Below are 14,490 nucleotides of genomic sequence, written 5' to 3' on the forward strand. Positions count from 1 at the left end.
CCTTAAAATTAAATATATATTTTTTTATTGAAAAGACCAGAAAGGCACATAAGTGGAAGTTCACTAAGATAGGAAAACAACATTTTTCATGTGCTTCAAATTCTGAACCAAAGTCGACTCAAAAGCACATGAAACAGAAATGATGCAAAGTTGGAAACACACAAACCCAAAAATACAGAAGATAGCAAAGTCAGTTATTGCAACGCAAGTGCACTAGCCTGTCATGTTTTAGTTGTTAGTGACTTTTTGACTGTTTTTGCTCCTGCAGCTTGCTTCAACTGTTGAACTTTATTTGTATGTTGTGTTTTTGAGTTTGTAACATGTCTTAAACTGCAGCTTATAAAAAGTGTTTATTTTCTTGGCTGCTGTGCTCCAGTTGCAGGTAAGAAAACATAAAAACTACCTCGATGTAGTTACGAAAAAACTGCTTTACCGAGTCACTTTGGGACAGCCAAACACTCAATAACTTTGAGCCAAGACCAGATTTGCATCTCAGTGATCCAGACTGTGACCAGATTCCAGGCTCATCAGAACTGATTATGGTCCAAATGGTTTTAATCCATCCAATATTACTGCTCCTGATAGCATCAGAGCCGCCCCAGTTTGGAATCAGAAATATCAAACATGTAATGATTACATCTCCAGGTTGGACCACCCCTGACTTAATATCTACAATAACCAACGAAAGGAGCAGAGTGGGAAGCGTCATCAAAAAGAAATGTAAGGAAAAATATTCCAAAAGTGAAAAGTGGAAGACAAAAAAAAATAAACTTCACTTTCCCAGATTATGTTCCACTTTTATTGTTGCTGTGTGACAGAACGAATGCCAGGAAGGCCAAATGACAACGCTGATCGCCTTCTGTGTTTGTCAATGTTCTGAAGTCAAGTTTTAAAGCTTTCACTTGTCATCTTATTGATGCCTGCTCCGTTCCTGTGTGTAGGGTGGTCTACCATGCTCACATGATCGTATATCACTGTTTGTTCTGGGGTAAGAAATAAACCTTGGAAAAAATCTTTCTCTCTTGCTGCTTCTGTTGCTGGAACGACCGACACAAAGACTTGATACTTAATGATCTGTGCTCATTGGACACTTTTAAGATGATCTTGTGTGATCTGGTGGTAGATGCCATAGACTGTATATAGAGTGGACAGTGTGGCTCCGCCATTTATCATTGCACGGTTCTGAAGCCAAAATACCGCCGTCACAGGCACAGCCATTGTAGCAGTTTGGAGCCAGAGTCTGCGCAGTAGAGACTATGAGGGATTCTGGGAAAATCTAAGTGGAGCTGGGTGACAAAAATGATAATTATTTTTTTCTTACGAGAGTCTAATCACTTCCCGACTCTACCTCCCGACATATTTTACAATCCCCGAAAAAACTACATGAGAACAGCAGCTGTCAATCATCATTAAACGTTACATAAAGCCACATTTTTAACCTCGTATAACTAATGAAAACAGAACTTTTCAGAAAAAGAGGACTTGGATACAAGACAGCCAAATAATATCTTCAAATCACCACAACAATCGGACGTGAGAAACATTTCTACGAGGTTAAATAATTTTTTAAAGTTCGACCACAGCCCATCTGGAATAGCTGGAACCCCAGATTTTTTAACCTACACTGCAGCCAGCCACCAGGGGGGGCAGTTTTTGTGGTGACCTCACCTCAAGCCGAGCAAGCGGACGTCCATTTTTTTTTTACAGTCTATGGCAGATGCATCTGTCTGTAGATTTTTTTGTCTATTGTATCCAGTAGAGAGAGACTGATATGTTTTTAAGGAGCCATAACCGGTATTTGGAGCAGATATTCATTTACAGTAAAAAATGTATTATTCAACATTTTGATGCAGATGCTTTCAAACTCTTACTGTGACAATAAAACAGCTCCCTAAAGTTTTCCACTGAAAGTCAAGTTTTCCAAAATTATAGTAGCGAGGAGGATAGGAGAAGGGGTAGGATTAAATAAGGTGATGCTTCTTCCGACTCCTTTTCAAACATGTCAAAATTGTTTCAATTGTTTTAAGTGTTATTTTTGTTGCAGTTGTTTTGTTTTCCCTGGTTGTTGTTTTTTTTGTATTTTTCTCCATTATTATTATTTATTTTTGTGTTTTCATTTGTTCTTTTCCCTGGTGATTTTCTTTTTTTTTCTTTTTGTGCTATTTTCACATGTTCAAAATAATTAGCATTCATTCTTTAATTCATTCATTCATTCATGGCTTTGTGTGTTACCAGTCAGATGCTAGAGACAGAGTAGTGACTGCAGACAGACAGAGAAGTGTAGCTGCATCAAAGCCAAAAAAATAACAATTTTAAATCAATTTCTTATCGACTGTCGAATTCACAAAAAAGGCCTTTTATCAGTCTATCCCTAGTATACACTGATCTTTTAAATCCTAAAGGTAAATGTTATGCATACTTCTTGTTTTGAGTGTGTTATTTATATCTGTGTTTTTTCTGTTACTATTGAACTGTGCTGCTGCTCGTCCTGGACAGCTCACTCTTGAAAAAGAGGTTTTTAATCTCAACAAGGTTCCTCCTGGTTAAATAAAGGCTGATTGAAATAAAAGTAAAAAACAAAATTGATCACGTGTTTTACTTAAATCTCATGTCAATGGATACGGATTGTTGTGATAGACATCAATCTGAATTTTCTCTACATGTGCAGTCTCCTACACATTCCAAAACCAGTTGAGATGTTCAAGTTGTCAGACTGTTTTTTTTTTTCATTTTTTTTACATTGTGGTTGTATAGGCCTTTTAGACTAGAAACATTTTAATTACCCAATTTAGCATGACAAAGTTCGTTTGACTGTCCTTTTATTTCCCTGTGTTGTGTTTCCTTGAGTTCAGCTCTCTCAGTGTGTCTTCCTGTCAGGATCAGCTGACTCTCACAGGAAGTGAAGGTGTTGACTGTTTGTGTGGATCCCCACATAGCGCAGCAGTGAGTAGAGACCCATGGACACTGAGCTGTCAGTGTCATAGTCTGTGGGAGCCGCAGAGAGGAGCTGAGCCAACTAATGCCATTAGTGTTTCTAATACCATTGTACTGTTCTAATACCATCATTCATTCTCAGTGCTGCGGGGCCATTCAGTACACAGACCCCAGAGCCAGACATTTGGACCAACTTTACGCCTTATCTTTGATGTGGACAAAACACACACAATCGCTCTGCCCCCAGTGTGGTTCGACCAAGAGGGGGGCACCCATTGTTGCTTTTCTCTGAACTGGCCTGAGCAGCTACAATAGCCCAGTGTGTGTTTGTGTGTGTACATATACACATGTGTGTGTAAAAACCACTCTCTCATGCCCTCACAATGCTCCATTGTCCCTCGGACCCGCAACAGTAATTTATGTAAAGATTCTTTCTTTCCCTTCATCTCATCCATTCCTTTTGTTGCTCTCCCTTTTCTTTCCCCGGATTCCTCTCGTCCCCCCACCTCCCTCTTCCTGTCCTGTCAGGCTGCGTCTATCTTTTCCCCTCTTTCTCCCTCTGTCACTCCTCCACGCTTCTCTACCTCCGCCTGCCTCTTTTTGCCTTCTCCCTCCTTGTCTTCATGTATTGATCTCCATTTCTTCCTCCTTCACTTTGCAGCCCCCCCTCCTCTTTTTGTTGTCACCCCTCCATAGCATGCTCTCACTTGACTCTTTCATTCTCTGCCTTGTTTCATGTCCCCCACGCCCCCGCCTCCCCGTCTCTACTTGGCATGAGTGACACCAGGAGTTGTAAAAAGTGAGAGGAAAAATAATCAACTGATTTTACAGCCACGAAGCCATCCTCTGTCTCTTTCCCTCCCTTTTTTCCCTCCAGTGGCTTGAGGTAAATGTGTGAGGGGAGAGGAGCCCAGGAGAGTGTAATGGTAATGTAACAGCCTACAGGTTTCAGAAAACATCAAATTAATGTCATTCAGCCGGGTTTTATGGCAAATGTTAATACTATAAGCTGCAGTTTGCCAACACTCAAAGGATCATAAACACACACACACACACACACACACACACACACACACACACACACACACACACACACACACACACACACACACACACACACACACACACACACACACACTGGCTGAAGCTGCTCTCAACCTTTTCCATCTCTGGACACCACTTTCACCAGTCTGTCAGCCACAGACTAGTACATGGAAACATAAACAGATCTTTTTCACCTGTTTACTATTCTGAAATGAGCAGTGCTATTACTGACAGAAAACCAATCAGTGAGACTTTGGTAATGAACCAGTGATTATAATCAACAAAAGTCCAGATAACTGAAGTGTATAATCTCTGTTACTGTCTAACTCCTAGGGTGAGGGTCACCTAAGGATATGATGTTACACAATTTTTGCTCCTTTCAAAGCTCAGACTTTGATTTTCACTTACCGAGCCATGAATATTTAACAGGAGTTCAGCTTCTCAAGGGCTTAAAGTCATTTTGCAAGCAAAAATTCAAACTATCACCCAGTTTAAGCATTTTTTTTATTCTGAAGATATACCATGTTGTTTGTGGTACTTTGTAGCTGATAAAAAAAAAAAAACCTTTGAGGGGTGGTTGATCATTGTCTGAACAGAACGATCTCCAATGACCAGTTAGAAATTGTCATCTTCTGGTCACCCTTTCCAGAAAATATGGTGATATGAGTAAAAAGCGCCAGATTTGAGAAATAGCATTTAGAAACGACCGATTTTGTTGTGGTGATAATCTCATTTTAAATCATGGATTATGAACAGGCAAATATATTAAAGTGATATTGCTGTATTGACCCAAATATAAGACAAGGTTTTTTCATTGAAAATAATATGAAAAGTGGGGGGAATCGTCTTATAATCGGGGTCTAACCGTTGCCACATGCTGATAGTTGTCTAAGGTCGCTACACAACTGCAACAGCAGAGAGCACCAGCTTTTTATATGGCCAGTGACTTTATTGTAGCTGCAGTGATCCGTCAATCACAGCAGAGACGCAGTGACAGGAGATATGGACAGGAGATGAGAAATGGAGAGGTGCAGAGTTTATCTGGACAATAACCGCACCTCTGGCAAGAGAAAAGTGGACCAAAAGTTGGGCGGATTAACGAACAACTGAGCTAGTTACAATGCTAGTTTTAAGATAATGATGGTCAATGCAGCAGACACGTTGAACCACTGTCAGGAAGCCAAAATATATGGAGTTACAGAGCGCAGTATCCAAAGATTGCACGTCCAAAAAGACCATCTAAAAGAACGTGAACTGTGGTCCTCAGAAGCTGTGTTTCCATTACACCCTGAATAGCGCAAAACGTAAAAATCGCAATAAAAAATGGTAATGGAAACGCCACATTTTTCGAAAAACCTCTCAAATTTCGATAAAAAGTTTTTACGCTCTCATGAGGTGGCTTTTCAGAAGTGTTTTGTTCCTGCCTGTTTTGAGTTAGCGGGATCACAGCCAACAGTTTGAGCAGTGAATAAAAACACTAATGTTCAAGAATCTGCATCATCATGAGTGCAGCGTCTGGACGGACATTATGTTTTACTCTACTCAAGTTGTGCGCAATTCTGGTCGCAATGGAAACACCGGCAAGGCGAAATTGTTCTTTATCAAAACTTCAGTAATATCGCTTTTATTGTGCGCAAAAGTGTAATGGAAACGCAGCTAGAGTGGCCTTTTCCAAGAGACTGACAGGAAGGTGTTAGGGATGTCCTGATATTACATTTTCACTTCCGAAACTATACCGATACTGCAGCATTGAGTATTGGCTGATACCGATATTAATCTGATACGATATCAGCATTAAACATGCATACTTTTATTACTTATTTTGTAGTATGTCTGTCATGTCAGAAAAGGCTTGATTAAGTGATATTATTCAAACAAAGAACAGTAGTCAGCAACAGTAGGTATGAGGAAAAACTGACCCATCTATTATTAACCAATGGGTAACAGAAATTTTAACATTAAACATAAGAATATACTAGTAATTAAATGAAATAAGGAATAAATTAGAAGACCAAGAAAATAACCTAAATAAATCGAATAAAAACAGCAGGAGCGGAGTCTGGAATAGACTGCTTTTATCGGAGATTTTAGATGCATTCCGATACGATACCAATATTTGTTTTTTTGCTGATGTCGGACTGATGTCCAATATCAATATCGGACTGGGACACCTCTAGAGGGTGTACAAACACTTATTTAGTCCTTTTATCAGTTTTACTGAAAGTGTGTTTTTTTTCTTTATTGAAGCCCTTTCCACCAAGTTTTGCTGACAATTCTCATAGTTCGAGTCCTGAAATTCTCTTGTCTCTTCCACATTTATCTGACGTAGTGGAAAATTATTTGTTTTGAATGTTTTCTCTCACACATCAAAGCACGTGGTTTGGTTTAAAGGAGGGGAGGGCTACAGGGAGAATTTGTACAAAAGTCAGCGTCAGTGCAGCTGAAGATCTGCATCTTATGGGCTGACCTGGGTAATGTGTAAAGGTTTTCAGTAGTACCATGTGGGGCTGAATCAGGGATACAGCCATCGATCCTGTTATTGGGTGTTGGTCTGATATAGACTCAGAAAGTTAGATCAGATATTGGTGACACATACTGGACTTTCTCCACTCTCTCCTTCCCACATTTCCTGCCTCACTCCAGCAAACCAATCTATATAAAAGAAAGAAAACACCCTTAAAAGTTACTCACAGCTGTAGTAGTAGTGTCGCCCTGGCAGAAACTCAAACCCCAGGGAGAAGGGTGTAAACCTCTGGATCTTCTCAGAGAATCGTACTGGTCCAAACGGGGCGTAGGGGGTGTTACACTCCCACCTCTTGATGGCCCTCCTGGTCTCCACACAACCCTGGAAGGAGGCCTCTGCCACCAGGTAGAGGGCCAACGTTTCCGGCTGCCCGTCCCCCACAGCGCCTTTGTTTGGGTAATGCGGGCAGTAAATGTCCAGGTAGTCGTTCAGATTCACCTGGACGGACAGTTCTCCTGCTGTTAACCTGTGAGGAAGAACGGCGGCATTAATATTTGTCGTAACGATTATTCAGATTGAAACATGACTGAAGGGGTAGAGTGGGGTGATTAATCCCAGACGGAGGGGAAAAGAAGACGGATGACAGGTTTCTCATGATTCCTTTGTGCCTGGAGGAATGTGGATGGTTACAGCAGATGGATAGTTCATCAATATTCTACAAAACAATTACACAGGGTGATAAAGCAAAGATTTGCAGGGTTTAAAAGATGTTTTAACAGAACAACAGTGATAAAACTGACGTTTTCAAGACAGAGCAACAATTCCTCATATGCTAATGAAGAGCGCTGAGGGGAGGTTCAGCGTTGAATAAACTTCCTCTGCTTGTCGCGCTCTCTGCAGGCGTGTACTGACTTATACAGACGTGCATGTGCATTCACAACCCCGTCTCCAGTCAAGGTTGACTAGCTTTAGGCATCACAACAACTCTGGACAAGACAGCATCATTAGAACAGAAGAGCTGCATTATGCATGCTCCTTCAGACTGCGGATCCTGACTTCTTGTCAGCAGCTGTATAAAGAGTTACCCGTGTACGAGCTAATACGAGCAAGAGAGGACATGAGGCAAAGTATGATCGTTCAACTTTGTGTGTGAGTTGTAAGAACACGGACAGACAAAGTGGAACGAGGAGTGAAATGTGTGACAAATGGAGGGAAGAGGAGAGAGTGACAGCGACATGAGACGAGGCCGGAGCAGAAGACAGAAGAAGACGGATGAAAAGTGAAGAGATTGAGATGAGTTAGAGTCGACAGGTGGGGCTACAAAATACGAAACAAGCCATAAAGAGAAAAAAGTTCAATGAGCAGGTGAAAAACTGAAGCAGTGTGAAGAGAAAGTAAAGTAAAGAGTTTTAATTAGTGACCCCAGAGAGTCTAAGAGCAGACACATGTTGAGGAGAGGAACACTGGAGTGGAAGAAAGAGAGGAGACGGGCTTTAATTGGACTCCTCTTCACGTGGAGAGCAGGAGAGGAGAAAAGAATGAAGGGCAGAATGCGGCTCGGGCAGAAGGTTCAGGTCCATCAGTGGGAGTCTTTATAGAGGGGTGACAGAGCGGAGGAGAGGCAGGAAGAAGGGAGTGCTGGGAGCCAGTGAAGGGGAACATGGGAGGGAGGAGGAGCGTGGAGCAGAGAGAGGAGGGAGGTGCCCGGCGGTGTGAGTACTCAGAAGTTAAGTAGGTGGACAGAAAGGAGAGGAAAAAATAAATAAATAAATAAATAAGAGGAAGAGCAGGTGAGGAGGAGGAGGAGGAGACAGAAGTGACGAAATGAAACAGAGGGACCTGACAGGAAGCAGCAGACTGAGGTGGTCCAAAGATGGATGGAGCGAGCAATGAGAGGAGAAATGACAAGAAACCGCCCGGGAGGAAAACTGAAATAGACATCCACGCTTTCTGTTAACTTTGAGCCTGAATGTTGGAGCGATGGTGCACGTTTCTGACTGAGATAATGGAGCAGAAAGGCAGGGAAAAGCGAGTGTGTGTGTGTGTGTGTGTGCGGGTGTCTTTCTGTGTGTGTGTGAAAAGCAGGTGAGACCCTGGAGGCAGGTTTCACCAAAGCTGCTTCCTGCTCAATAGCTAGCGCGCAGAATTGGCAATCTATCAACGGGACAGGACGCCATCGATCTGGATTGCTCGCTCAGGACACAAGCACCACACACACACACACACACACACACACTCCCCTGATCAATATCCTTTCTGTGAATGTCTCTGTAAGAGTGTGTGCTTCTGAGTGTGTGTGGCCAGGTCGGATAGCTCTATTACCTGCGTGTGCTAATTACAGACGAACAAAGGCACTCGATTGTCTGGTTAAGAGAACACAAAAGCGCATAAGCCTGAGTTAGCGCACACACACACACACACACACACGCACGCGCATGCACACACACACACTCAGCAGCTGGTTTCTTGGCACTACCTGTGGTGCTTTCCGATGCTTTTCCGAAGCACAGAAATGTTTTCTTAGGTGCACCAGCTGTGGAAGTGTGTGTGTTCATGTGTGTGTGTGTAATAATAGATGTGTCCTGTGTCAACATGCAGCACCCCCCAACCTGCATTCCTCCTCACCTTCCTCCATCTTTCCACACTTTTGGATGACACACACTCATCCCAAACCTGGAAGGCGCACCACCTCCTGCTCCTCCACCTATTTCTGACTCCGCTCTCGCCAACATAACCCCTCCCCCTCGGCCCCGTGCCATATGCACGCCAGCAATTACAGAGACGATGTGCTCCACTGATGTCAAACTGTCATCTTTCCTTTTCTCTTCTTTTACTTCATTCCCCTGCCTCTCCCTCTTTTTCTGGCCCTGGTCGGCCTAGGTACGCCCTAATTACACTCAGCATCCTCCCTCTCCTGCTCCCGCCAGCCACCAAGCACCCAGAGTGGTGACAGCACAGAGGCATCATGGGAGAACTGGAGAGCTTTAGGTGTAAAAGAAGAGGAGTGCTGGAGCAGCCTATCAGCGGGAGAATCATCTAGAAGCGGAGGAGAGGATTGGTCTGGTGCTGTGAGGGAGCAGAGGGGAGAGGACACACGCACGCACTCAAACACACACACTCACACTCTCACACACACACACACACGTTTGCATTTGGACATGAAAGTAGCTCAGTAGAATCAAACATGCTGTAACCCTCATGCCAGAGGGGTGATCGGCGACACCCTTCTGAGAATGGTGCAAGCTCTGGGTTGATAAAGAAAAATCTCACCGAGGAGCCGAATCAAAAATAACACGCTGCGCTCTTCAGTGGACGACTTGAAAAGGCTAACATTTATCCTTTTATGATTACAGGAAATCCCATTCAAAATGCAAAAATTGAACATAACCGATGTCCTCCCAATGTGTCCAAGAGCGTGCACGCAGAAGCACATACACACACATGCATATTGGTGTGTGTGTGTGTGAGTTTGTGTATGTGTGGATTTATAATGAAATGCAGGGGCTTGACTGTGCCAGAGACCTTTGATCCTTTAATATGAGAGAATAATTAAAGGAGCAACAATCCCACAACACAGCTTCAGGAATACAGAGCAGATACTCCATCACGCACAGCAGCTGCACACTGCGCATACTGAATACACCAGGGCTCTAAACGCAACTATTGCACAGAGACACAGGTTGATGAAAATATTCTACAACAACCAAAAAATGCAAATATACTGCTTACGCTTTACTATAGCTCCCTGGGGAGTTGGGTTAATGTACAGAGTGGATAGTGCTGCTTTAATACACACTCGTGCCTGTGATGGTTTGCTAACTAGCCCTCAGTAAAAGTCTGCAGAAATTCTCCTTCAGCGATGACGGGAGGCTGAAAAGCTTAGTGGAAGGCCTCAGTTCTCCTGAAGCCAATCACAGCGGGGCAAGCCTAACTCTGGTCACTTTGCTGACTGGGCACAGCACGCTGTGGTCTCTGGGCCTTGGCTGGGCATAGCATGACACAGTTTAAGCCTCACTAGTAGCTGCTGAATGAACACTGGAAGAAAAAAAAAAGGAGGATGACTTCCTAGAATGGTATTTTTTATTTTAGATGTACTTGACGGGTGAGGTCCACCACATGATGACGGGTAAATAGGCAACAGGTGAGTCACTACTCTTAAAGAACACAAGGGGATAAACTTTGGAACAAGCTCACAAACAAATTGACAAAGACATTTTGTTTTACACTGAAGAGGTTGGTTATTAGTTGTGTCAACAACGGAATAAATCACCAGAATAAATGACAGCAGATACTAAGCATAGAGAGCTTCCTACTGAGTCACACAGGCCCTCAGGCCGTGGTCAGGCTGGCAATTCAACCTGTGCCGTACTCAAGCACAAGTGCCGTTCCACCGCTGGACAGTACGGCCCACGGTCCAGAGTCAGCACAACAACACACCGAGAATGTTAATACGACTTAAGTGTTGTTTTGTCTTAAATGAAGTCATTTTGGTCCGACACAGCCCTCTAACACGCCCGAGACTGTTTAAAAAGGTTTTTGAGATGAGTGGTCACAGTGATGTCTGAGAGCCTGTGATTGTCCATGAAGTGTACTGTGCTGAAGCACACCTCTTTGGCTTGCCAAAGAGGAGAAGTAAATCATGCATGAACAATGGGGCTGCAACTCACGACTATTTTTTATGTCAACTAATCTATTGGTTATTTTTTGATTAGTCGATTAATCACGATTATTTTGTGTTTCAACCTAATTTGGCCTTTAAAAAGTGCAGACCTTTAAAATTCAACCTGTGTATTGCATTTTCACTACATTTACCCAGAGTTAGGTTCTCGCCTCTGATTGGTCAGCCCTGTGTCATATTTGTTTTTTTGTCTTTATTTCATTCATGATGACATAAAAATATAAGTACAATACAAAAGACAAATTAAATCTCAAACTGAATGACGCAGGTAACAAGGAAATGAAGTTATTGTTCGCAGTGTTGGTTGGACAGACCGCTTATTAGTGACTTTTGTCTTGTTTTCTGATGCTTATTTGCTCATTGGGGCTTGCTTTGCTCTCTGTATGATCCCATTTTACTCTCTCCCAGCTCTTCATAACAACGCGTTAGGTTTCGTTTCTCTACATGCGCTACTTCCACTTTGATCATGCGCACCCCGCCGCCCCTCCTCCCCGCTGAGTGTTACTGGTGTGGCATGAGTGAGAGCTCCATTGGATAAATGTCCTCTCTTTCAAAAATGAACTTAGTGATCTTTTCCCATATGAGTATCTAAATTCACAGCACCTCATGCTGTGAACTGAAGTTACAAATGAGCTTACCACCTGGTATTTAATTTCACCATGTGACAACAACAATAGTAACAATAATACCATGCGTCGACTTTTAAAATTTGCGTTGATTATTTATAGTCGACGAGGTGATTATGTCAACCATTCGTTGCAGCCCTAATGAGCATGGTTCGCTTGTGCTCACACTGGCCAAACGGAGCGAACTTTAAGGTTGGGCAGGCTTGAGAGTGAGACGGCGCTCTTATTGAGAGACACTCCAGGCCACAGGTTTATTTTTGTTATCTAAGCTTTCAGTGGTGTATTTGGCCCTAAAAATGACTGACTGATCAAGCTTTGCATCTTAATTAAGGATGTACCAATATGGATCTTTTGACTTCCAATCCGATCTGATTTTCATGATATGTTTTGCCAATCCAATATCTTTCTCTGACAAATCCCGTACCCCAAAGGTTGATTCATTTGTGAATGATGAATCATATTTGTTGTATTAAAGTGAGCCCTGTTGGTACCTTCACTTTACAAATGTTGCAAGACGCTGTTTTATGATCATTGCTTTCCAAAGAGAAGTAGTCCCACACAGCGGACATGTTTGCAACATGGTTTGATTTACAGCAGTGGTAACGCATGAGCACCTGGCCCGATCACATAACAAAATCCTTTACTATCCGATCCTTCAAAAATAGCCATATCGGGCCCCAGTACTGTTCAGTGTATCTGATCAGGACATCCCTAATCATAACTAAATTTTCAACGCAGAGCATCAAGAAAAGAGGTGACACCACAGAAAACTCTGTATTTTCCTGTGTTTGTGGCATAAATAGCACAAAAAATGCCTTTGATAGACATAGGCCCTGATTCTCCGTCCAAAAACTCATTCAAGTCTTCTCTGCCAGGGTGTGAACGGCTCCATAACCACAAAGATCTCTGGAACAAACTGTTTCAGTTTATTCTTTATCTACACTTGTGTTACCTTACAGTCTGGATCTTTTGGATAAGACTATATTTGTAGCTCGTAAATCAAAAAGGAATTTCTGAAGGAACTTCTGTCGCCTCAAAGAAATGTTCAGCCTGCAAGTTTTAAGGCGTAAAATTTTAGAAGGTGAAAACACTGTAGGTGTGTAATTTCCACAGACTGACACAGGCCACATCCACTGAACTCTGACACAGGGAAGTAATGTTGCAAAGAATCTGAGCCCTTTGGAAGTTTTGTGTGTGTTACCTCACCAGTAATAGTAGCCTGCTGTTCGGTGCTGCTCATCATGTTCCCAACCTTCCTCCCCAAAAATGTCTCTGTAGAGACAAACTAATGATTTCTGTGAGGCCACTTTCTTGGAAAACAGCAGTCTAACCAAACACTTTTTTAATCCATCTAACTTTGGAAGAGTTTGATGATTATGTTTAGCAACCAACAGGGAAAAAAGTCCAACTTGAAAGCATTATATTTCATGGTGTAGAATGAAAACTGGAACTTGTGTTGCAGGTGAAAGAAAGCTGGATTTGGAAACGTTTCATGGGAAAACAGTGCTCCACTGTGAGGAATGACTGAGGGAAAGTATGAGAGAAGTTTGTGGCAGAAACAGCCCAAAGACAGTCCAGGAGTGGAGAGTGAACAATGCTGAACCAAAGAGTGGGAACATTTCCACAAGGTCTCCAAAGTTTCGGTGTTCCCCTGCTCCACAGGCTATCCCATCTTCAGAGGAGGGAATGAAAGGAATCTTACAACTGCTGGGCTTCACCCATCTGTCAGAGACAAAAGGGGAGACTTTATCTACTTCATACTCCACCTTTTCCAAAGATTTTACATGGTTCAAGGCTTTTTGTTCCCCGTTTCCTCTCTCCAGTTAATCTCTCTCCGTGCGAGGATGCAAAATGAAGCAGAATCAGGACAACCCTCCCCACGACATCCCCTCTGTTTCTGTCCAACCCCCCCTCCACGCCCGCACAAAGCCATGCTGAGTCCTGAGCCCAAACTCCAATGTTGTGTCTAACCTGGTGCTTACTCCCCTCAACGCGCACAAACAAGGACTTCACCCCCCACCTCTGACCATCTGGGGCCCCCCTACCTCCCCATCCCGCCTGCCCAGCTGGCTGAAAAATCCCCTTACCACCCCCAATCCAACCTTGCATCCCTCTGGACCGTGCAGACGCCACCTCTTTGGATTGTCAGTGTCATCACACTGAGGCTGTAGGTGGTGATCAACTGCTGCTCACTGAGAGGAAAGAGAGGCTTGAAAGGGAATCCACTCTTTCCTGTTTGGTATGCCAATGCAAGAGTGTGTGTGTGTGCTTCTGTCAAGGTCAGTAGGAAGTGTACCTCTTCTGTGCACCAAATCATTTGTTGTCTTTTCAATGACTCCTAATCTCCATATGCGAATGAAATGTGAACTTTCATCCTTCTTTCTTTTCCCTCTTTTGTCTCTATCCACTTTGGTCTTTTCTTCTTTACATGTTCGTTCTGAATGTGCACACTGCATTAAAATGCATTTTCCAACAGTCTCCATGGGGATACCCTTTGCTATTGTCAGAGAATCTCAATGTAACTTTTTATTGTCATTTCATTGTGTGTGTGTTAGCTGGGCAAAGTGATTGGTTGCACCTCTTTTGCCTTGAAGGGTCTGTTGAGAGACCAGCAGGCACAGTTTCATCAAATTGTGTCGATCAGCAGACCAACTCGTACATCCACATCCGTTTACAGACAGATAAAACACAGATATACACACACAAGAACACACACTGACTGCTTCTCGCCCTGAAAAGCCTCT

At 43.0% G+C, this 14,490-nt stretch overlaps 1 protein-coding gene across 1 annotated transcript in view; it reads right to left on the bottom strand.

Annotated features, from left to right (window-relative positions):
• efna4 (ephrin A4) overlaps positions 1-14,490 on the bottom strand; it is a 41,335-nt gene that overhangs the window by 11,726 nt on the left and 15,119 nt on the right. Inside the window, exon 2 of the mRNA XM_074683860.1 lies at positions 6,670-6,968. Within this exon, the coding sequence (XP_074539961.1) occupies positions 6,670-6,968 (299 nt within the window). The remainder of the gene's footprint in view (positions 1-6,669; positions 6,969-14,490) is intronic.

Source organism: Halichoeres trimaculatus, unplaced genomic scaffold, assembly GCF_033239565.1.
Source record: "Halichoeres trimaculatus isolate MK-OKI-2021-1 unplaced genomic scaffold, fHalTri1.1 fHalTri1_scaffold_12, whole genome shotgun sequence".
Lineage (NCBI taxonomy): Eukaryota > Metazoa > Chordata > Actinopteri > Labriformes > Labridae > Halichoeres > Halichoeres trimaculatus.